This window comes from Geotrypetes seraphini, chromosome 18 (assembly GCF_902459505.1).
Source record: "Geotrypetes seraphini chromosome 18, aGeoSer1.1, whole genome shotgun sequence".
In the NCBI taxonomy this organism is placed as follows: Eukaryota; Metazoa; Chordata; class Amphibia; order Gymnophiona; family Dermophiidae; genus Geotrypetes; species Geotrypetes seraphini.
Window position 1 is genome coordinate 17,737,922 of NC_047101.1, and position 25,710 is coordinate 17,763,631.

General features: G+C 43.8%; 1 protein-coding gene across 6 annotated transcripts in view; it reads right to left on the bottom strand.

Annotated features, from left to right (window-relative positions):
* SGCD (sarcoglycan delta) overlaps window positions 1–25,710 on the bottom strand; it is a 697,305-nt gene that overhangs the window by 157,329 nt on the left and 514,266 nt on the right. For all 6 annotated transcript variants that reach the window (XM_033926951.1, XM_033926952.1, XM_033926949.1 and 3 more), the window contains one exon: window positions 7,686–7,770. In XM_033926951.1, coding sequence (XP_033782842.1) covers window positions 7,686–7,770 — 85 coding nt within the window. The remainder of the gene's footprint in view (window positions 1–7,685; window positions 7,771–25,710) is intronic.

Consider the following 25,710-nt stretch of genomic DNA (forward strand, 5'->3'; position numbering starts at 1 on the left):
GCTCCTTCTAAAGCCAGACAACTCTCAAGGGGAGAAATGCTGGCTTTGGTCTAACCCTCGGAAAGCCTGACAGACTGGCCTACCCGGCAGAGCTTGGAGTCCAAGGGCAGCTCAAGCTTGATGACCGGCAGGGGGCCTGGTGGATATGTACTCATAGAGAGCGGCTGAAGTACTGGAAGGAGTACTCAGGAAGAGCCCTCAGAGAGAGAGAGAGAGAGACTGGTTGGGAAGGGCATGAAAGAAGGAATAGCTAGAGGGCTGGTAGAGCCTGGAGTCCAGGGGTGGCTTAGGCTTGATGACTGGCAGTGGGACCTAGCAAAGAGATCAGGTGAAGAGACCTATCAGTACTACCAGAGGGAGTCAGAGGATTCACCAAGAAGTCTTGTCATATACTTTGGTGTACCGGAAAAAGTCCTAAGATTATGATCCTATGAGAATTATGAAGGTGTGATTAAGTGGTAAATTTATATGCCATCCAATAAGCTTAAAACATGGAAATGGGACCAGTGATAAAGGAGAAATGCATGAAGATGGCCCTAATAACAGAGATATCAGTGCCAAGTGATTATTTTATACCTAGTGTGGAGAGAGAAAGAGAAAATATCTTCAAGTCCCAAGTGATACAGACAGACTAAGAAAAGGTGACTGAAAGATACAGAAATTGTTCTTATACTGATAAAGACAAAATTTCCAAGAAAAACCTTGTTAGGTTGCTATACTTGGAATATCTTTACAAACTCCAGAGAAAAGCTCTCTTTGAAATACTGCAAGTACTATGGCAAGGGTTGGCAGTACTTTTGAGAGATGAAGATCATAGTCCACATACACTGATTAGGAGTGAGGCTCATTACTGTTAAGGGAATGTTGAGAACTCACTCATTGGGAGGCGTTGCCCCTGAAATCCTGCCATTCTGGTAATTTTTACTCCTGAGGTTTCTGCGATCTGTATCCATTTCAGTTCTGCTATTCTTGCCCTTTTGTTTTTTGATGTTGTGATGCTTTATTTTTGTTTTTTTTTTTTTTTTTTTTTGGGGGGGGGGGGGTTATACCTAAAAAGGTGTTTTAAAAGCGTCCCCTTTAGTGAGGGTAGGCAGCTAAAGCCAGAGGGGCTACTGCCTCCTCCTCCTTCCCTGTTTGGAATCTTGCCAGGTATTTGTGACCTAGATTGGCCACAGTTGGAAGCAAGATACTGGGCTTGAAGGACCCAGTGGCGTAGTAAGGGGGGGGGGTCCGCCCCTGGCACCATGTTGGTGGGAGTGTGGGCATCCCTCATCCTCTCCACCGCCTGCCTCTTCCCATCCCTCCCCTCCAAAAGCATACCCCCTCCTTCCCTGCCCCCATACCTCTAGTTGATGTTGTTTTTGTGGCGGTCAACATGTTTTTCGCAACCCCACCGGCTCTTCCACCGATGTCATTTCCAGGTGCTACGCAGAGGGAGAGCTGACGGGGTTGCAAGAAGAACATTGTTAGCTGCCACGAGCAACAACTTCAACTAGAGTAAGGGAAGGGAAGAGGAGGGCGCAAGGCAGGTGGGATCAAGGAAGGAGCGAGAGAGGAGTGTGTGTAGCAGGCAGGATTGGGGGGGGGGCACCACTGCCCTGGGAACCTCTCTCACTCACTACTACCACTGGTCTATCCCAGTATGACATCACTTATGTTTGAACCCTCTTTATTCAAATTCTTAAAAATTCTTTATGTACCTTCTGGGGTTGGTAAGCTAAAATACCTCCCCCCCCAGTGGACTGCTGGATTAGTTTAAGAAACATTAAGGATGTAAGGAGGGACATGGAGCTATCACAGTACCAAAGCCTACAGAAATACAACGAAGATAAGAAAGGCAGCGGCGGAGGGTCGCCAACAGCTTTGTGTCAAGCTAAAGACCTGAACGCGACTCTGCTCAGAATCCAGTAGCGAGAGCTAAACGACACCGAGGGCTGGATTCCATAGCCGGCGCCGTTGTCAGCAGCCACCTTAAAAGAAGCTGACGATCGCGTGTCGATGGCGCCGGTTACAGAATCATGCCTCCGGTAAAGGTAGATGCCAGGAACATAGGGCCTACATTTCCGGTGCCTACCTGTGATGTGAATTGCGCCTCCATCGGTGCTTTAGGCTGCCTAATGCCACTTCCAATGTTAGCCACGTCTGCAGTGGTGTTAGGTGGCGCTTCCGGCACAGATTTTCTAGGCACCAGCAGGCACCTTGCTACCCAGATAAAAACATCATTTAAACAGCGTGTTTTGGGTTTGTTTTTTTTTAAACTGAGCTTTTTTTAAACCGGCGCCTAAAAACAACGATGCCGTTTAGAGAAGCTGGGACAGATTGCGACGCTGATGGAATGTTCTCTTTTTTTCTTGGGGGAGTGTGTGTTAGGTGCCATCGACTCGTGTTCGAGACCTAGTGACTTGACAGCGATATCAAGGTTTTCGCGGTCAGAATACAGAAGTAGATTGCAGGGCCTTTCTTCTTCGCAGTCTAAATTCAATATCGTCGCCATTGTCGCATCAAATGCGATCCGCCGCCCTCAACACTGCCCATTCCATTGCTGCTACTGCCTAGATGGGTGGTGCATCATTAGTTTGACATCTCCGCTGAAACTCACCCACCTTGAGAGGCCCTGCTGGTAGTGAAACTAACGATGGCACAGCTTTCAGCGTCACAAATGCGCGCAAGCCCCCGGTGGCACGACAAGCCCATGTACCATGACTTCTTGGGAGAAGGGAGGTCCGAATGCAGTTGCATTGCTGTTCTGACGGAAAACTGCTCTGAAAGAGATTCTATAGGGAGTAGAGAATGACACGGTGACAAAATTCATCACCGTTCCCATCCCCGCGGATAACCGCGGGAAATAATCCCATGTCATTTTCTAGTGTCTATTTCAACCTCGGTCCTTCTACACCAGCATTCTTCAAAGCAAAGCTTGTGGGTCAGTGGTTGTGGCCATTCATACTCTGATTCTTATGTGAGCCAAGGATAATGAAGCCATTGTGACATCACTGATGTGATTGGCTCTTAGGCACTGGTGGAATGAGGCATTATGACATCACAATATCTGCTCTGGATATCAGAGACTGTCATTCTGTAGTGTCTGTTTCAACCTCAGTCCTTCTACACCAGTGTTCTTCAAAGCAAAGCTTGCGGGTCAGTGGTTGTGCCCAATTATACTCTGATTCTTCCCTTTCTCCATAAAGAATGACATGAAGATGGTTTCCCGTGGTTATCCGCTGGGACGGGAATAGTGATGAATTTTGTCACCGTGTCATTCTCTAATAGGGAGTGCCATCTTGATGTTTTAGCTATAGTAGTTGCCACGTTTCGTGGTGTAAACAGATAAGCAAGGAAGAAATGTGCTGAAGATGATATTTGCTGGTTTTTAAGATTCAGTTTTGGTCCTCTTCACCGTCTTGAAGTGGTCTATCAACACATCGTAACCCATTTATAAACTAGTTTTTATAGGTCATGGGTTTATGAGTTGTTCAGACTGGCATTTTGATTTGGAGCATTTCATAAGCCCTTTTGTGTGATAACTTTTCCATTCAGCAACCGTTACTTGGAAGATGGGGGGGAAGGGATATCGGTGAGTGATTTCTGCTAGTCAGGGGGAACTCTGAGAAATATGACGGTGAGAGCAGATCACAGATGAGAGACATGCGAGAAATTTTAAGACAGTTGAAATCATACAGAGAACTCCATTCCTCAGTTAAGTCACTCTTAGCGTTGAACTTCTCCCCCACTGCCAATTCCAGATTTCATTCCTTTCATCTAGCTGCCCCCTATGCCTGGAATAAATTACCTGAGTTTGTCCATCCAGCCCCTTCCCTTGTTTAAAAGCAGACTGAAAACACACTTTTATGATATAGCTTTCAATCCTTAACCCTATTCCTCTGCCCTTCAACCCAGCCTGCTAATTCACTGATCCCCTTAACTGTATCCATGACATCCTGTTTGTCTGTCTTGGCTGTTTAGATTGTACACTCTTTGAGCATTGACTGTCTTCTTTGTGACTTTGTATAGCGCTGCACACATCCGGTAGCGCTATAGAAATAATTCATAGTAGTAGCGTGAAGAGTTTCAGTCTTTGGGAAGCAGAGTTGAGATTGTGATGTCATAATGCCTCATTCCATCAATAAGAGCCAACCTCCTCAGTGATGTCACAATGGCTTGATTGTCCTGTACACTTCTCCCTCTGGATTCGCGGGGGATAGGGGCAGAGCTGGACCGCAAATGGTGAAATACTGCAAATATCTTCTGGTCCGGCTCTGACCAACCCCCGCCTCCCTCCCGCCTTACCCCCAGCATCTCAGCCTTACCTGGTGGTCTAGCAGGCTTTCGGGGCAGGAGTGATCTTCCTACGCTCCTGCCCAGTGCAGATCGCCAATAGGAAATGGCTGCCGTGAGTTCCCGTAGTCTCTCGATTGGGGATGGGATTGGGGCCGGGACTGGGATTGGGTGTGGATGGGTATAACTGGGCAGGCCTGGGGGCAGGTCTAGTGGTCCGGATTTTACTATAATAAAATCTGGCAACCCTACCCTGTACACATGCATTCGAAAAACTTTTATTTACACACTCTTTCGAGCCTGCTCCTTCACAGGCTTAGGGGAAGTAGCTTCTCTATTCAAATAAGCAGTCCCAAGAACACATTCCACAGTTCTCTCAGCTTTAAAGCACCATAAGTCTGGTTCCTATTTCACTTGTTAAATAGTCCAAACAGAAGAACATTTAGGAGAAAAACTCCTTTTCTCCAGCAACAGTGTCAACTGGTTTCAGCTCAGCTGCCATGCCCTAAATATAGGACAGTCACCTTTAAACAAGCAGGTTCAGTTTAGAGAGGTCTTAGATTAGAGTCTCACCTCTCTAGTGTTTTCCTGGATGGGTTATTGGCTAGCTTTCTCACTCCAGTTCTCCCCAGGGCTTGAATGCAACCACTGCTAGGAAAGGTTTCTCTCCTTCAGGATCCTTGCACTCTAGGACCACCCTTAATGATTCTCCTCTGTGGATAAACACCTTCTTCCTGAGTCCCGGCCCTGACTCAGCAGAGTTATCTCGTTAAGGTGGCTCAGCACTGAGCTGTAAAGCCCAGTGCGGTCTGGGACATGTAGTCCGCTCAGTCTTAGGTTAGCAGCCCCTGCTGTATGGAGGTGCAATGGTAGCAATAGTGGAAGATAACTCCTTACTCTTTTATAGGGCCACTGTGCTTTGATCAGTAGACCTCTAAAATTTGCTGCTCTATATGGGCTGTTGTAAAATGTGTAAAAAAAAAAAAAAAAAAATTTAAAATATATAGAGAAGGAAGGTATCCTTACACTGAAGGTACCAAAAGTAAAAAGTGAGATGATGACACAGTACATGCTGGTGAAATAAAGTGGTTTTGGTTCCAGCCTCCATCGTGTACTCTGTCACCACCTCTCTTGATGCTTTTGGCCGCTGAAAAATGTTGGACCGTTTCTTTTTAGTCCTTTCCCGTCGTTCAGAAGACTTTCTCCCAAGGCCAGTCAAGGGCCCTGTTCCAAACGGTACATTGACTATTCATCTAGACTAATGTTTCATTTTGGCAGAAGTCAATAGTTATTTGTAGTTCTTAAATTAGAATTTTCTAACCAACTCTGTTATGAGCTAATTCATACAAACATTGCTTCTGACTCACCATTTACCTCCGCGGAAAATAACCGAGGTACTTCAATATTCAGGGCTCAGGATGACAGATCTATTAGTGCAGTTTGCATTTGCTCTTTAAATTATGGCTCTACATATTTTTCGCTCAATAGGAAAGTGCCAACAGAAGGGAAGTGATCTTTGATAAGCAACCCTTTCATTTTCCTTTAATATTCAAAAAGCAGAGATGTGTTGCCATGTCCATGTCTTCAGAAAGTCAAAGCAAACTATGGGGCCCTTTTAGTAAAGGATAAAGAATGACATGAGGACAAATTTGTCCCCAAACCCCGCAGGAACTCAATTTTCCCGCCCCATCCCCGCGGGTTTTGTCACTGTCCTTGTCCCTGCCCCATTCCCGCAAGCTCTGCCATAACCTCACGAGCCTGAAACACATGATTTTAAAGTGTTTGAGGCTTGTGCAGAGGAGGACGGAGCTTGCAGGAATGGGGCAGGGACAGGAAATGAACTTGCCGGATCGGGACAGGAAAATGAGTTCCCACAGGGATGAGGAAAAATTTGTCCCCATGTCATTCTTTAAAGGACATTAAGCCCATAATGTGCACTAACAGAGTCAGTGAGATGTTCTGTAGTTATTTTCAAATAATTTTTCAGGGAGTGGTTGAGGAATGGATGTGGAAATGTTATTCAACTGATGCATTATACTCAATGGCCAAATTTTACTAAGCCGCGGCAGAGGTTTCTACAGTGGCCCAGACCGCTAAATGCTCAAATGCAGCTTCGATGTTCGGAGAGTTCCTATGAGCGTTGGAGGAGCATCGGAGCATTCAGCACTCTGGGCCGCGGTAGAAACCTCTACCATGGCTTAGTAAAAGAGGTCCAATGCGTGCTAACTGGATAATGTTAAGCGGTCCTGTGTTAATGCCTAGCAGGTTCCACGTACTAATGCCAATATTAGCACGTGACCTGAATTTTATAAAAATTTAAAATGCCCTAAAAAAAATGCCACATTAGATTTACAGTTAATGCCTGGGAAAATTCTGTGTTAACTCCAAACCTTAGAACATTTTAGTAAAAAAAGGTCCCTATGGTTTTCGTCCCTAGACAGAGGGGCCTTAGGCACCTGGGCCAAATGGAATCTTAGGCCTCTCTCCCAGTTCATTCTGGGATGTCCCAAAGTGGCCTAAGATTCCGATTGGTCAGCTCCATCAGACCATTCCCATAGGGGAGGGACCTTAAGTGCCTGAGCCAATCTGGGCCTTATGCCCCTCCCCAGTGCATCCTACGATGCACTGGGAAGGGGCAGGCCTGCCGGCTGGAAGGAAGAAGCATCCCTCCAGATGGCCAACTTAAAAAAGGTACTGTGGGGTCCGGGTGGGCTTAGAGGGAGGGGTTCGTGAGTATGCCTTTCAGTGGGGGGTACCAGCAGGAGGGACTGGGTATCCCTCCTACCGGTGGATGTATGGATGAGGTGGCGGCAGGAGGAATTGAACACTCCTCCTGCCATGTACATTTGGTGGTGGGGGGCAGCTTAGGGGGGTTCCGGCAGGAGGGATGGGCATTTCTCCCAACGGTAGTCTTCACAGGGGGGGGCCTGGGGGGGGAGATTCCCTTGCTTCGATCAGCTCAGCAGCAACCCAATTCTCTAACCGCTGTTTATGACAGATGCCAGTTAGAGAATCGTGGTGTTAGGTGATTCTATATAGGACGCCCATGTGCGAATCTTAAAAGCTGTCCTATTCAGAATCTGGCCCTTAGGCCTGTCTTTTAGGTCATCCAAGTGCCGACTTGGGCGGGTTTTTAGACGCATTTTTGTTTTGATTTTGAGCCCCTTAGCCTATAATCATAAAGTTTTATGACCTCACAATGCAGGTGTAAAGAGGCTTAGCCTATAGGGAGAGGAGGAGATAGTGGATGCTGTGAATGGGCACAGACTGGATGGGCCATTTGGCCTTTACTTGTCATCATGTTTCTATGTTTCTACAAATGACTTTCCCCCCCCCCCCCCCCTATACTGCAATCTATGAAGTTACCATAGTCTCATCAGAACTTCCTTGTGCTTTTTTATTATTCTTACCTGCTACCAGTCGGGTCACAACTTTTGTCTCATTAAGAATATTCACCGTCACGTTTCTGGCTGATTGGAGGTATAGTGGATTCCTCTGCAAGAAGAGGATGAGAGAAAAGCTAATGAGATTCAGGTCAGATTCAGTGCAAGAAACGGATTGCCCTTACAATGCGCAGTCTAGGAAGGAAGAGATTTAAAGCAAGAGCTGCCGTCTGCTCAGGTTTAATATCCTCCCTCAGCTCATCTAGGTGTCATTTTGGGTAGCACACTAGCCCAGGGGTAGGCAATTCCGGTCCTCGAGAGCCGGAGCCAGCTCAGGTTTTCAGGATATCCACAATGAATATGTATGAGATGGATTTACATGCACTGCCTCCTTGAGATGCAAATCTATCTTATGCGTATTTATTGTGGATATCCTGAAAACCTGAGCTGGCTCCGGCTCTCGAGGACTGGAATTGCCTACCCCTGCACGAGCCTAATTTTCAACAACAACAAAAAAAAGGGCTACTTGCTGGCTCCAAGCCATCAGAGACAGATGAGCCAGTCTTGGGTTTGCTCAGCTGCATCTATGAACTTATAGCACCATTCTTTTAAATAAAAATAGCGAGACCGTATGTCTATCCTAATCCTTATTGGCTCAGCTTCTTTAGGAAAATCTAGAACCATCTGATAAAACTTAACTATAAAACATAGCTTCACAAGCCTGTTCCCGTCATCCCCCAGTCACTGGAGTTTTCTGGGTATTCACAATTATTAATGAGATAATTCTGGGTACCAGCATTCATAATAGGGGATTCACTAAACACACCTTCTCTTATCTTGTGGCACCACAAACCAGTCTCCCTCCCCCAGATCAATGATCCCTGCACATGTCTCCTAGAGAGAAAACCTGTTCTCTCTGTTCTCTATGTCCCCACCCAGCATCAGCTCTCTCTTCACTTTTCCCAATGACTTCATCCCCAGAAGTATCTCTCTAAGCCAGTGGTTCCCAACCCTGTTCTGGAGGACCACTAGGCCAGTCGGGTTTTCAGGAAAGCCCTAATGAATATGCATGGAGCAGATTTGCATGCCTGGCACCTCTATTATATGCAGATTTCTCTCATGCATATTCATTAGGGCTATCCTGAAAACCTGACTGGCCTGGTGGTCCTCCAGGAGAGGGTTGGGAACCACTCTGCTCTAAACCACCCCTCAACCACCCTATCCCAGCATTCTCTCACCCTGCCCCCCCCCCCCAACCCTCAACTCTGCCCACTCATTCATTCTCCACCTCTTGGGCTTTCTCTTATCCCCATTCCTAAGTCATACTCTGCTTTTCTTTTAACCCAAGAGTCCCCCCCCTCAGCCCTGCTTTTCCCCTCCCCAGCAGTCATTCTTTCTTCCCCTCCTAAGCCGACATTCCTCTCTCTGTCCACCACCTCCTCTATCCTCTCCCTAACCCTCCCCATCTCTGCCCTTCAGTTTTTTCTCCCATCCCTCCTGCACCCACCCCTCCGAGTCTCCCACCTACCAGGACCCACATAAGTACCAGTAGGTACTTTCAGCTGGTAGTGCCCAGATTCAGCATTGAATATAAAGTATGGGACTTCAGATACCACGTTTTCTGTGTGATTACAATCAAAGCGGTTTACATATTTCAGACAGGTGCTTATTTTGTACCTGGGACAATGAAGTGTTAAGTGAGTTGCCCAGGTCACAAGGTACCCGAACCATTCAGCAACTGAACTAAAACGGTATCTTGAATGGAATAATGAAGCTTCCCGGACGTTGGGACTCGGGGTCATTGCAAAGCAGGGAGCCTAAGACCTCTTACTTGACCCTTGTCCCCCAAGATCTCTTTTGTCATACCTCTGCTTCCTGCTCACCTTACATCTGACTCCTTATATTGTACCTGTTTCCTGCTTACATATATTAAATGTATCTGTATTCGCTAATTCTCCAGCCCTTCTTTGTTGTAAACCGCCTCGAACTACTATGGCTTTGGCAGTATATAAGAAATAAAATTATTATTATTATTATTATATTGAAGGATTGTAAAGAAATACTTGAAAAACAAAACAAAACGTAAGTAAATGAAAAAAAAAAAAAAATAGTGTGCATTATTTGTGAAATGACCCTCGTATTTAATTATGGTTACAGCGCTACGGGCTAGATTCACTAAGCAAACCGATTATGTACCGATCGGTTTGCGACCCGATTTCCCTGCTGTGGGAATTAAAACTCACGACCTCAATAGAAAACAATTATATTGTTTCATTCCAAATTCCCAGAATAGCAACACAAAGACTTCATCACTCTCTAGAAATGAAACAGGAGCAAAGAAAACAGAATGCTTAAATAGAAAGGTAAGCGGCAAAGGAATATTTATAGCACTTCATGGAATATCTATTCAGGGGTTCCCAGCAGCCTCACCATCAGGAAATCAATATTAGAAGCTCATAAAGCTGTTCTTAGAGTTGACTTTTTTTTCCTACGAGGTGTTTGAGATGTGCTCAACCAAAACACAAAGTAATGAGAATACACTGTAAAAGCCATTTGTCTCCCATAAGAATTCATAAAAGACAAAAGCAGGATGCACAGCAAAAGCATCACTTAAGCCAGAGATGAATGCAAAGCCAATGTACAGTATTAATTTTGCAAAATAAACTGATTCAGAAGCTGGATTTTTGATCTAGTCCATAGCATTAACTATAAAACAGCAAATTAATACTATTTAATATTAGCAATGGATTTCGTGAAATACTGCTTTCCAAACTGAACTCAAACTATTTCAATGGGAAACCTGATACATTTTTTAAAGAATCAGCCAGATCCATGACCATTTGTTTCTCAATGACCTCTGTTCGCTGCAATATTGAGTGTGGTCTTTCGGCTTCTTTTAGATTATACACTATTAGTCTTTAAGCCCGTTACATTAACGGGTGCTAGAATAGATGTGTGTGTCTGTCTTTCTTTTTCTCTCTCTCTCCTTGGACGCTGTCTGTCTTTCTTTCTGTGTCTCTCTTTCCTCGGCTGTCCACCACCATCCCTTGCCTGCTCACCCTGTCCAGCAGTAGCCCTTTTCCCTTCCTTTTACCTCCCCTCTGTCCAGCAGCAGCCCTTCTCCCTTCCTTTTACCTCCCCCCTGTCCTGCAGCACTCCTTCCCTGCTCCCCCTGTCCAGCAGCAGCCCTTCTCCATTCGTTTTACCTCCTCCCTGTCCAGCAGCACCTCTTACCTGATCCCCCTATCCAGCAGCAGGCCTTCTCCTTTCCCTGCTCCCCCTGTCCAGCATCCGCTAGCCCGGGCAGCCTCGGGGCTTTTGCTAGGCCGGCCCACCTTACATTATCAAAGTAGGCCGGCCTAGCAAATGCCCCTCGGCTGCTACGTTTGCTGGTCCGGGGGGTGAGAATAGGCGTCCCGACAGCGCAGGAGTCAAACTGCCACTGCCGCTCAAATCGCAGCATGCGCCACAAGCCGCCCCACGCGTCTGAAATAGAATTCGGCACGGAGGCACACATCACGCTGTCAGGGAACACGGCGTTGTTAAGTGCTCATGCGCGCTTAGGGTTTGATTATAGAGGATACTTCCTTACTGAAACTCCAAGTATACTTATAATCATGAATAGAGTGGGTCTTGGAATTCACTGCCAGAGAAAGTGGTAAAAGCAGTTAGCTAAGCAGAGTTTTAAAAAAGTTTGGATAATTTTCATAAGAAAAGTCCATAAGCCATCCACTGCTTATTTCTAGGATAAGCAGCATAAAATCCGTTTTACTCCTTTGTGATCTTGCCAGGTAACTGCGACTAGAACTGACCATTGTTGAAAACAGGATTCTGGCTTGATGGACCTTCAGTCTGTCCCAGTATTGCAGTGCTTACGTTCTCATGGTGTGTGGGATCTGGAGAGGGAATATGTTGATGAAGTGAAGAGACACTTTACAGCTCATTCGAGACAGAAGAGGCAAACAAAGATCTATATGACGACAGCATGTACAAAGGGACAAAGGCCCCGATTGGCTCAAAATCACCAACATCGCTTGAGGATTAAGGCAAATATGGCCCCTGCATTTCAGAACGGCTGGAATTTGTGCAAAACCAAAAACATTAGGAATTTGGACTTAGAAGAGGGTCTAAATCGGGGGTGTCAAAGTCCTTTCTCGAGGGCCGCATTCCAGTCGGGTTTTCAGGATTTCCACACTGAATATGCTTGAGATCTATTTCCATGCACTGCTTTCATTGTATGCTAACAGATCTCATGCATATTCATTGGGGAAATCCTGAAAACCCGACTGGTTTGTGGCCCTTGAGGAGGAACTTTGACACCCCTGGCTCTAAATGATCTAATACAGTATAATCAGAAGAATAAAAGCATAAATCAGGATCCTTTTCTAGAATTAAAGGTCCGCTGGCTTTCATTGTATGTTGTTGATTGATATTACCATACTGTATATTTAAATTGAATTATGCAATGTCTCTTCTTTCTGTGAGAGTAAAGGTGTTCCCATGCTATCTGCCCCTTTGTTCGAGGGGAGTTTAATAATTTATCTCCCAAATATGAAAGAAAGTAGCAAGCATGTTGAAACAAGTCTGTGCATGTTGTAACATGTCTCAAGGTTATTCATGCACAGTTGTGGCTCAGTGAAAGTCACATTCCAAGAGACAGGATGTCAGGAGAGTCCTCATGCGAATCAGGTAAGTGCTAGATTTGGAGTACTGTTCAGTGATAAAAATTTCTCACAAAAGAATGGAAAAAGCCAAAGGAGATCCATAACAGCAGTTTATGGTGAGTCTGTCCCATCATCCTACAATGTAAAATTTTGGAGCAAGCAGTTTAAGTGGGGTAGATAGTCTATTGAAGATGACCCTTACACTGGATGGCCCGTGGAAGCAACTTCCACAGATATGTGCAAGAAAGTCCAAAATTTAATTCTGTCAGACAGACAAATTAAGGTTTTCCAAATAGCTGAAGAAATCGGCATCTCACCAGGTACAGTTTGGAAAATAATTCATGAAAAGTCAGGCATGTCCAAGATTAGTGCAAGATGGGTTCCGAGAATGTTGATGCCATGTCAGAAGGCCACAAGGCTCCAGTGCTGTCAGGAGAACTTGGAGATGCTCTGTGAAGACCAAGTGAATTTTTTTCATTGTTTGGTGACTGGAGATGAGACTTGGGTCTATCACAGAGATCCTGAGTCCAAAATGGGAGTCTATGCAGTGGAAGCACAAGTCATCCCCCATCCCCAAACAGTTCAAGACAGAAACATTTTCAGGCAAAGTCATGGCAACTGTCTTCTGGGATGATGAAGGACTTTTGCTTCTGGAGTTCCATGCCACAAAAAGACAACCATAACCGGGGAGAGTTATGTCAACACAATGATTGCTTTGCGGGAGTCAATCAAGGAGAAAAGATGAGGAAAACTCACAGCAGGCATGCGGCTTCTTCATGAAAATGCGCCAATGCACATGTCACAACAATCACAGGCTGCCATCCGAGAATGTGGGTTTCAGCAGCTGAATCATCCACCCTACAATCCTGACCTGGCTCCCTCAGATTATTTCCTGTTCCAATTTTGAAGAAATCTCTCCATGGACAATGGTATTCAAGTGATGAAGACGTCAAGGAAATTGTAACGTCCTGGTTTGAAGATCAAACAGAAGAATTCTTTTCAAAGGAGTGAAAGTCATCACAAAAAAAGTGGATGAAGTGTATGGAGCTATCAAGGGACTATATTGAAAAATAAAACAAAACATTTTTTGAAAACTCTTTTCTTTCCGACTGAGATAGATAAATGATTGAACGCCCCTCGTACTTGCCACATGTTCATTTTTGCTGTTATTGTGTGGTAAGTGGAAAACTTACCACACTTTAATAAAAGGGACCCAATGTGAGTTGCAATTATAGAAACAAAATTTAGCTTCCACTTTTTGAAACTTTTGCTCTTGGTCTTATGGAAAAATTTCCACATCTCAGAATGAACGACATCTCCCATACTCCCCAAATTCTTACCCAGTACTTCGGAGACCTCAGAACTTATCAATGTACCAGGGAGACTAGGAAGATAGAGAATTTGATCAGGCTTTAACAGAGGAAACCTTGCCAAGAGAAACTGACAAGATAATAGTTGTACATATCAAGGTGGGAGAAGACAGGAAGTTATCTAAAAAAAAGTGATGTCAAGGAAATGGAGCTTTGTGTGTTCTAATATTTAAACACTGTTTAAACATCAGTAGAGTGCGATGTAAATATTTTAATAAGATATTGCATGCAATTTCCTACAGTGAAAGGGGAAAATAACACATTTCATCTGCAAATATTAACTGAAATGACATTAAACAATTTAATTGTAATTATGCATGATTATAATTGGAGTTACAGTAGCTAATAACTATCCTAGAAAAAGCAAGACCCAATTAATAGAGATGCTTGCCACAATCATTGTGCCAGATAGTTGAGGCCATTTTAGACAACTGACAAGTGTAAGAAAAAAATAATTATACTGCATTTTAAATATGCAATGACGGCCTAGTTCAGCTCTAATTGAATTACAGCTGCTGCTGGACAAATTCAAAATAGAAAAGCTAATTCAGGAGCTCGGCTCATTTTCCCAATTAACATGGCATGATCAGCTTTTTACTGCCAAGCTACCTGAACCTTACTTGTCTTGGATTCATTTAGGAATCCACTGGCACAACTCAAATCATTGTTGTAAAGATTTTTGTACGTAGGCTCATCCTTTCCTGACTTAAAGGAGGTCACATGGCATGTGGAGATCATTCCATATATAGAGGGCCAGATTCTGTATAGGAAGCCTACATTAGATGCTGCTAGGTATCCTAATCAAGGAAGCCTAGCAATGCCCATGCAACTTTAAAAAAAAAAAAAAAAAAAGAAGCTTAATTGGCATAGTAATTGACTGTGCCAGTTTTCAACCAATTAAAAAAAATATTATCAATTAAGAGTTCCACGCAGAACTCTTAGGATGCCTGGAGACGCCTAAGCCTAGTGATGTCTACCTGAAAAGTAGACGTGGTTATGAGCAAAGAATAGGCGTGGTTTACTTAGGCGTTGTGAGGCATCGGAGATGGGCACTGGTAAATTAGGCCAGATAATGCCTGGCCTAATATACCAGTACCTGCCTCAAGGATGCCTAGCGATACCTAAGTCTGCTTAGGCAGTGCTAGGCATGATTCTATAAACAGCACCTAGTGGTTGATTGAGAACCATGCGGAGCAGCGCCTATGGTGCGTTTATAGAATTCGGCCCAGAAGTCACCAACATTGAGTCACCATAAATGACCAGAATGTCAGAATGCATACACAAGTATTTTTTTAATAAATTATTCAATTTTCTATAATGTTCTCCCAGGGGAGCTCAGAATGGTTTACATTAATTTATTCAGGTACTCAAGCATTATTCCATGTCTGTCCCAGTGGGCTCATAAACTATCTAATGTATCTGGGGCAATGGGGGGGGGGGGGAGAATTAAGTGACTTGCCCAGGGTCACAAGGAGCAGCGTGGGTTTGAACCCACAACCTCAGAGTGCTGCAGCTTTAACCACTGCACCACTCTAGAAATCAAAATATAACAAAGGTCAGCCAAGTATAGGACAATCAAGTCATTGTGACATCACTGATGAGGTTAGTTCTTAGGCATTGGTGGAATGAGGCATTATAACATCACAATACCAGCTCTGGTTATCAGAGGCTGAAATCTTTCACACTATTTATTCAGTTTTCTATACTATTCTCCCAGGCTGCTTAGCAGGGGTAGGAGACACTTGGGGGGGGAGGGGAGATGGCATCCCCCTTCTTCCCTGCCCCCCACCGCACATACACCTTCCCTCTCCTGCACCTCTTTAATTCTTCGATAGTGTGAGCAGCATTTCCAACCTGCTGCCTGCCTCGGCTCTCCCTCTGAGGTCACTTCCTGGTCCCACAACCTGGAAGTGACTTCATAGGGAGAGCCAAGGCTGGTGCAAGCAGCAGGACGGAGATGTTTCTCATGCCAGATAAGCGTTAGAGGTACAGAGGCAGAGATGAAGAGAGGTGCCGGTGCCCTCACCAAGACAGTGCCCAAAGCGGTCCACCCTCCTTTTCTGCGCCATCGCTTTTGACATTCAAACACCTGCACTGAGTCTTGTATTTCTCCTAACTGCTGGTTTGGACTTTGGCTTTGGAGGGGCAATTGTGTTCACTTCTCTAGTGAGTTTATGGGTCATCTCCTTAAATGACTGCCTTGCATATTTCCAGCAAGTGGCGTAATAATAATAATAAAAAAAATAAGTTTATTTTTCTATACCACCATAGTCGAAAGACTTCTAGGCGGTTCACATTGAAAGAAGGCTGGACAATCAGAGAATTACAGAATGCAAGAGGAGAAATGTTACATAGAAATTGGGGTTATATGAGAAGTGTTACATGAGAAATTACATCAGGTTTGTGAAGAGAAATATCATAGTGAGAGAAGGTCATTTGTTTAGGCAATGAATTTGTCAAAAAGGGGGAGAGTGGTCAGTCCCAGGCACTGTCTTGGTGGGGGTGCCAGTACCCATCCACCTCTCTGTCCCCCCGCTCTTTCCCACCCCCCTTCCCTTGTACTTCTTTAATTTTCCTGGTGCGAAGAGTATCACAAACCCACTGCCTGATGTTGATGTCGGCTCTCTTTGACGTCACTTCCAGAGGGAGAGCCGACACGACGCAGGCAGCAAGTTCGTGATGCTGCTCGCGCTGGAAAAATTGAAGAGGTACAGGGCAAGGGAAGGGGAATGCGCACGTGGCAGGAGTCGGTAAGGAATGGGGGAGGAAAAGAGGGCAGAGAAGGGTTCCACTGCCCTGGGCACCACTATCCTGCGCTACGCCACTGTTTCTGGCTCTGTAAAATCTGGCCCTCTCACGGATAACATAGAAACATAGAATATGATGGCAGAAAAGGGCCGATGGCCCAACAAGTCTGCCCACTCAAGAACCCTCCCTCCAACTAGTCTGCCCGCTCAGGGACCCTTCTTCCCTGGAGTATCTATCGATTGAGCATAACTCCGTAGTACTCCCACCTGTTTGTCCCATTGACTCTTGAAGTCGAGCACGTTACTGACCTCGACCACCTGGTGGGGAAGATCATTCCATTGATCAATCACCCGTTCAGTTAAGAAGTATTTTCTGGTGTCACCATGAAATCTTCCTCCCTTAAGTTTTAGTGGATGCCCTCTTGTCGCCGTGGGACCCTTTAGAAAAAAGATTTCCTCCTCCACTTTGATGTGGCCTGTGATGTATTTTAATGTTTCATACTATCATGTCCCGCCTTTCTCTGCAAAATCAGCCCTCCTACATGCGTAGCGCTTCTACTTACATAATCCAGCCTCAAAAGATGCTGCTCTTTCTTTGAACCATTTTCATTGTAAAATGGATATTCTTACTCTGTGTGCTGCCAATGATGAATGATATTTCCACAACCTTTTAGGTATTTTTGCAAAGGACACTCTCTTCAGCAAGCCTTTTGTAAAATATCTTGCAAATTTTAAACATCCCAACTTGGCTATCCCTATTTCTACCTAGACGGCCTATGTAAAAGGGGGATCCATGTCCCCTATATTAGGACATATGCAATAAATTAAGGATGCCTAACTAGTTCTTGAGAGCTGCTAACCTGTCTGCCTTTCAGGATACCCTTCCATAAATATCTATGGGATAATGTGTACATTACTGGAGATTGCACCTTCAACATGATATAAACAGGATGGAGTCAGTCCAGAGGGCAGCTACTGAAATGTTCAGCGGTCTTTGTCATAAAGTGTATGGGAGCAGACTTAAAGATCTCAATATGTATACGAGTGCTGACAACGTAAGTGCACGGTGAACCTAATTGTCAGACCTCGTACCTTGGAAGAAAGGTGAAAGAGAAGGGATATGATAAGAAACATTTTAAGTACCTCTGTGGTATAAATGCATAGGAGGAAGGTATCTTTTAACTAAAAGGAAGCTTTGAAATGAGGGGTCATAGGATGAAAGTAAAAGGGGATGTAACCCAAGGAAATTTTTCTTTTCAGAAATGGTGGCGTGTAGAACAGTCTCCCACTGATGGTGGAAGAGATGAGGACTCTCTCTGCATCTGTACCTTGAAGATCTGGGAATTAAAAAATGTCCAAGTGTATCCTGCTGTGTTTTAACATGATCTAAGCTACATCTGAATTGACTTGTATTTGGTCATTTGTGGCCAAGAAAGCATTAATTACTAGGATAAGGAGCAAAAAATCTGTTTTAGTCCTTGGGATCTTGCCACGTTGCTCGTGACCTGGGATGGCCACTGTTGGAAACAGGATACTGGGCCTGATGGAACTTCGGTCTGACTCAGTATGGCAATTCTTATGTTTTTATGTGAGCCAAGTATGGAACAATCAAGGCACTGTGACATCACTGGTGAGGTTGGCTCTTAGGCATTGGTGGAATGAGGCATTATGACATCACAATCTCAGCTCTGGAATGTTGCTACTCTGGGTTTCTGCCAGGTACTTGGGACCTGTGTTGGCCACTGTTGAAACAGGATACTGGGCCTGATGGAACTTCGGTCTGACTCAGTACTGGAATTCTTATGTTCTTATGTGAGCCAAGTATAAGACAATCAAGCCATTGTGACATCACTGATGAGGTTGGCTCTTACGACATCACAAACTGAGCTTTGGAATGTTGCTCCTATTTGGGTTCCTGCCACGTACGAGTACTTGTGACCTGGGTTGCCCACTGTTGGAAAACAGGATAGTGGGCTTGATGTACCTTCGATCTCAGTATGGCAATTCTTATATTATTAACTGAAGTTTTGACACTATATCCCGTAGGTCTGACAATTTAACTTCATTTTGTATGTTCTCGTAATGTAGATTTACTTGAAAAGATAACACTTCAAGAGTAAGGTCGGTGACCCTATCCTTAACATCTGAGGAGGAGAAATTCAATTTTAGGGATTGTTAAAGAGAAACTTGATTAGGCATTTTGTAAAAATGAAATGCCCCATCCTGTAAATGAGATTCTAGATGAACAATTCATAGCAATAGTAGCACTCAAACAAATGGAAATAATGTCACGGTGAGGTAATGTTCAGATAACAGCCTGGTTCCCTCATCATATCTCGCAAGTTCTACTAGCCCTGTGGTAATTACATTTTTGATTTTGTTTATTCTTCCGATCTTGTCTGGAAAAGAACTGTAGAGCTGCTTTATTTATTTAGGAAATGCCTGCCTGTATTAAATCATAATTTGATCTTATTTCCGTAGCAACTTGTTCTCGTGTCAGTCATTTGATTATAAATGACAGAATCTTTCAGATAGACTTCAGAAGGAGAAAACAATAAATCTGTTATTATCATTTGTTTCTGATGTACCTCAGTGAACTTTCAAATATCACACGTAAACCATTTGAAGTATAGGTTTCTTTGAGGTAGAATGGTACAAAATTGGTTACTAGTACTAAGACGTAAGAAGACTAGAGACGGTCCAGAGGAGGGCGACGAAAATGATAGGAGGCTTGCGCCAGAAGACGTATGAGGAGAGACTGGAAGCCCTGAATATGTCTACCCTAGAGGAAAGGAGAGACAGGGGAGATAGGATTCAGACGTTCAAATACTTGAAGGGTATTAACGTAGAACAAAATCTTTTTTCAGAGAAAGGAAAATGGTAAAACCAGAGGACATAATTTGAGGCTGAGGGGTGGTAGATTCAGGGGCAATGATAGGAAATTCTACTTTACGGAGAGGGTGGTGGATGCCTGGAATGTGCTCCCAAGAGAGGAGGTGGAGAGTAAAACTGTGACTGAGTTCAAAGAAGCGTGGGATGAACACAGAAGATTTAGAATCAGAAAATAATGTTAAATATTGAACTAGGCCAGTTACTGGGCAGACTTGTACGGTCTGTGTATGGCCGTTTGGTGGAGGATGGGCTGGGGAGGGCTTCATTGGCTGGGAGGGTGTAGATGGGCTGGAGTAAGTCTTAACGGAGATTTCGGCAGTTGGAACCCAAACACAGTACCGGGTAAAGCTTTGGATTCTTGCCCAGAAATAGCTAAGGAGAAAAAAAAAAAAAATAAAATAAAAATTTAAATTGAATCAGGTTGGGCAGATTGGATGGACCATTCGGGTCTTTATCTGCCGTCATCTACTATGTTACTATGCCCGGTTCAAACTGCTAGTCATTGAAGGTCGCTATTAGTTAAAAGGGGATAGATTCCGTACAAGCGTAAGGAATTTCTTCTTCACCCATTAAGGGAGAAAGCTAGCAACATAGACCACTGGGAGAGGAGGCGTGGCTAGAGCAGCTGCCTCAGTACCCTGCGGTTGTGAGTTTAATTCCCACTGCAGCTCCTTGACTCTGGACAAGTCACTTAACGCCTCATTGCACCAGGTGCAGAATAAGTACCTGTCTAAAATATATAAACAGTACCACACGTTCAAGAGCATAGAACATACCAAAATAAATGTATAACCAATTCTTCTATGAAGCAATAAAATTGTTACCGCCTTTCTGCATTCAAATATATATGCACACAGTTTGATTAAAGATGTGCAATTAGCAATTACCGGCACTATACTTAAATGCAGAATTGAATCTCAAACATTGTAACATGCCATACATAGCTACCAAAGAGAGAAGGAGAAAAAAGCCTCAGAACCCCACAACAGAGACTGGGCGCTGAATTGTAAGCGGGGTAGGGGAAACCTCATAGGCATTTAAAAAAAAAAAATCCTCCTCTGACGCGGCTGAACTTAAAAAGCTTGTGCAATGCAAAAGTTCAAAATTTCTAAATCAAAGAAACGTGTATAATGGAACAGTCAAAGCTACTTATCTAAATTCAGAAACAAAAAACGTGATGGCAGATAAAGGCCAAATGGCCCATCCAGTCTGCCCATCCGCAGTAACCATTATCTCTTCCTCTCTCTAAGAGATCCCACATGTCCATGCCATGCTTTCTTGAATTCAGACACAGTCTTTGTCTCCACCACCTCTACCGGGAGACTGTTCCATGCATCTACCAACCTTTCTGTAAAAAAAAGTACAGTGGGTACTTCGGAACCCTGTCCGAGTTCCAAAACATTCGAGTTCCCAAGACAATTGACGCAAACCGCCCAGGCGGAAATAGGAAGCTGCGCTTGCAGTTCCCGTACGTTCAGATTTCAAAGCAGTGTTCGGATTCCGGGCAAAATTTAATTCAAAAAATAGTTTGGAGTCCAAGTTTTTCGAGTTCTGGGGCATTCGGATTCTGAGGTACCACTGCATTTCCTTAGATTACTCCTGAGCCTATCACGCTTTAACTTCATTCTATGCCTTCTCATTCCAGAGCTTCCTCCAGGACAGGGTTGGGAATCACTGAACTAAGTGATGTACAGCTTTATAAAAACATAGGTTGTGAAACATACACAACTTTTAACTCTAAGACAAACACGAGACATGGGGATAGCGGGGAGAAGTTACCATTTTTAGTTCAGGAGCGAGTACAAAAAGAGGGAAAAACAAGAAGGAAGATAGCAAAATAATGGTTTAAAGTTTCGTGTGTTAGGTCTCGTTGTTAGATCTTGAACACGTCTTTAAAAAGATAAGTTTTTAACGCTTTTTTAAAATGAATTTATGTGTTTTTCATCTCTAATGTATTGTGGTAGTGCATTCCACAGTTGTGTCCTACTCTTCTGTCGTGAACATAAATCTTCACCCCCTAAACTGTACTGTTCCATCGGGTTTTTGCAGCCCAAATGCATGACCTTGCCTTTCTTAGCATTAAATTTTTAGCGGCCAAATTTCAAACTATTTTTCAAACTTCACTAGGTCTTTCTTCAAATTATTCACACCATCCGGGGTGTCTACTCTATTGCAGATCAGGGTACACTGACGGTGGCCAGCATTTCACTAATATAAATATCCCAGCTGCCTCAGGGTGTAGTACTCCGATCACTGCAGCAGTATATTAAGTCCCACCCCCTTTCCCCTTTAAGCAGATAGAGTGGTATTTTACCTGCACTGGCTGCTTCATTGTGTGTTAGCTGTTAGTGTGGCTTGTGCTACTTTTTAACGTGTGGCCAAACCTGCACTAGCTGATTCACACAGCGCAGTAAATATGTCCCTTAGATCTCAGCAGCAATCAGGACTGAATTGCAGACTATTTAAACATTTATACACCGCCTACAAACTAAGCGGTTTCCAACAAAAAACCCCATGAAAAACAAGTACATTCATACTCCCTAAGACGATTTTGCGACTCACTACTATTTGTTTTCTAGCTGGTTTGTGTAAGGTAGAGTCACGAAAGGGCAAATTCTATAAGAAGCGCCCAAAAGTTAGGCGCCTAATTAGACCCTGTTCAGCGCGATTCAAGTAAAATTGGGGGTGACAGGTCAAAAGCGCGCGCCGACAAAGGCGCGTGAACAACCCAGCGCAGACAACTGAGCGCAAGGCGGAAGCGCGCCGAAGAAAAACAGTATTTTAAAGGGCTCCGGCGGGGGGTGTGGGGGGGAACCCCCCCCCCCACTTTACTTAACAGAGGTCGCGCCGGCGTTGTGGGGGGTTTGGGGGGTTGTAACCCCCATTATACTGAAAACTTCACTTTTTCCCTAAAAAAGAGGGAAAAAGTTAAGTTTCCAGTAAATAAGGGGGGTTACAACCCCCCAAACCCCCCACAACGCGATCTCTATTAAGTAAAGTGTGTGTGGGGGGGTTCTCCACCAACACCCCCCGTCGGAGCCCTTTAAAATACTGTTTTTCTTCGGCGCGCTTCCACCTTGCGCTCAGTTGTCTACGCTGGGTCGTCGTCGCGCCTTTGTCATCGCGCGCTTTTGACTATGAACCAAAATTGGGTGCTGTTTAATGAATCACGCCGAGCGGAACCTATTTTGGAGGCGCCCAAGAAATAGGCCAGCTCTAGGCACAACTAAAAGTTAGGCGCCTAGCTGAGCGCTTAAGCACGCTTAAGAGCAGCGATTCTGTAAGAAGGCGCCTAACACGTATGCCTAACATGCACAGCGCCTATTTGTTTGAAGGCCGCCTAAATTTTTAGAGGCGCCTTGTTACAGAATCGCGCTTTCTTGATAGGCGCCTATGTTTCAATCGGTGCTGATTAAAAAGCTTAATTGAGCTTGTTCTTCAATTTAGATAGGCGCCTGTCTAGTTGGGCACCTCCGAAATAGGTGCCTAACTTTAGGCATTGGTTACAGAATTTGGGCCTAAGTATGTGTTTTTGCAAATTCACGCGCAAATCTTTTTATTAGAAGGAATAGGAAACATCACATAACAAAGACAACAATGGCAATGAATAAGCTTCCAGGAATACAAAAGTCAATGCGTTGTAGAGGTAAAACAGAAGAAACAACCCCCCAGCCCCGAACTCCCCCCCCCCCAACCATCCCGTTCCACCCGTACAAACCCTCCACCCCCATCCCCAAAAGCAAACAGAAGCTAAAAGACGAAACTCCAAATTGCCAAAGGCCCGTGCTCTGGTGGCCCCCAGCAGATCCAATTAAAAGTCCATCCCCCACTCAACTAATCGGAAAAAAATTATAAATAAAAAAATTTTTGGACTGCGGTGACCGATCCCAGGAGAAAGTGCCAAGAACCTCAACAAGGCTAAGCCAGAGGATTCAACAGGAGACTGCGCCCTCTAGGAGTTAAGGAGTCCAGATAGACCCACAATGACGCTCAAAAATAAGCCACGGAAGTAGCAAACAATAGCCTTCCAAAAAACCTGTATAGTCCAACAATCCCAAAAAGAGTGAGCGAAAGTATTGGGGTCCCGGCCGCATTTCAGGCACAAAGGGGAGTCAATACCTCCCATTTTATGCAATTAGCTTGAGTAAGATAGGCCCTATAGATCACTCTAACATAACACTCACGATACTCCGCCCCGTGGTTTTGCAAATTTAATAAAACGCTTCTTAACTTTTTTTTAAAAATAAGTATATTCTACATAAAAAGCAAACAAAAAAGTTATAATATTGCAAAAATGCACATTTCAAAACTTACGATGGTGATATGTCGTCACCCTGTTCAGCATTTGACCTACAATCCCCTCTGCTATGCTTGGCTCGCAAAAGCTCCGTTTTTCATTATCCGAGCATGACTTTTGTTCATGTCACCTTTCTTCTGCATTTAGGGATGATTACCATGTGCTACTCTCAGTCAGCCACGCTTATCATATTAATATAATCTTGTGCAAGTACTGAACTGTGCAACGTTGAGTAGTAATAGGTGACGGCTAATCAGCCTCGTTCTGTCAAGAGCAATAATGCGTGATTATCTGTACTCCTTCTCCCTGTTACCTTTGTCACACTTCTGAAAGGTTAAAGCCACGGTATTAAATCTCTATGAAATGCCACAAAGCAGACAAATAGTCATTGCAGACTCCTATCCATTTACTAAGCCGTGCTAAAGTTTTGCATCGTATGGAATAGATTCCAGAAAAGGCACCAAAATTTAGGCGCTGGGATAATACAGTTCCGCGCAGTTCAAAGGCTGCTTTTAAGTGCTCAGCCCTAACTGTTGGTAGTTAGGTGAGTAACCCATAACTTGTATGCTTAACTCCTACGCACGGCCCTGTTCGCCCCCTTCGTTTCTAGCAAAAAACAAAAGGAATTGACACCAAAATATCCACAAAGAAGAAAATCCAGAGAAAACCAAAAACAACCAAAAAAAAACCTCTGTGGAGTGACGATGTTCCTAAATGGACTTTATTTGAAAGTATCAAAGTTCCAAAGGTACACTAAAATCATCCACATAAAATAATTCCATCCACATAAAAGTAAATCATCCACATAAGAGCCTTAAAGCAGTGATTCCCAACCCTGTCTTGGAGGAACACCAGGCCAATCGGGTTTTCAGGCTAGCCCTAATGAATATGCATGAGAGAGATTTGCATATGATGGAAGTGATAGGCATGCAAATTTGCTTCATGCATATTCATTAGGGCTAGCCTGAAAACCCAATTGGCCTGGTGTTCCTCCTGGACAGGGTTGGGAACCACTGCCTTAAAGGACCTAGTCCGCTAGGGATACAGGACCCAACACGGTCCGCGTTTCGACCAAAAGTCTTCTTCAGGGGTCCCTGGGGGTCCTATAAAGGTGAGTACGTGGGAAACAATTGTGTGGTGAGCCGGAAGTGAGAAACAAGTGCGCTCACAACTGCTAATTAGTACCAATTGACACCAATTAAAGCCAATCATATTAAACTGTGCACGCAACTCATCTTAATCTATAAACAGCACATGCAAATTTGTGTGTTAAACCTCAATTTAGGCACACAGATTTATAGAATTACATAGTAACATAGTAGATGACGGCAGATAAAGACCCGAATAGTCCATCCAGTTTGCCCAACCTGATTCAATTTTTAAAAAAAAATATTTTATTATTTTATTTAGTTACAATAATGTAATACATTTGATTGAAAGTAACAAAATATTACAAAGAATACACTATCTCAAACAATAATATTACAGAATCATAGCTATACCCAACCCCTTTCCATCAATTATTAATATTGACAATATTAAAACATTTTAAATATGAAGAATTAATATCCATATGTATCAGTATCATTCCCTACCCCACCCCCATCCCTACCCAGATGTGTAATGAAAAAGACTCAGAAGGTATTATTTTATCTTTTAATGTGAATCAGCAAATAAAGCCAATGGACTCCATATTTTGTTAAATAAAACCCTAAACCCTAAACATTCTGCGTTCATTCTCTCATATCTATATATATTACATAAATTTCTCCACCAAAATGTATAATTTAACCCGTCATGATTTTTCCAGTTTGTTGTGATCATTTGAACCGCAATTCCAGTTAAAATCAAGAAAAGACGACTTTTAAATTTATCAAGGGGAGGTTTAATATGTAAAATAGTGCCACAAATTATTTCTTCGTATGTTAATGGAATATCTGATTCTAAGGCTATATTTATTTGTCCCCAAATTGACTTCCAAAAACCAAATATCAGCGGACAAAAAAATAACAGATGATCTAAAGTCCCTGTATCAGTATGACAGTGCCAGCATCTATTTCATCTACAGCTGGAATTTTCACA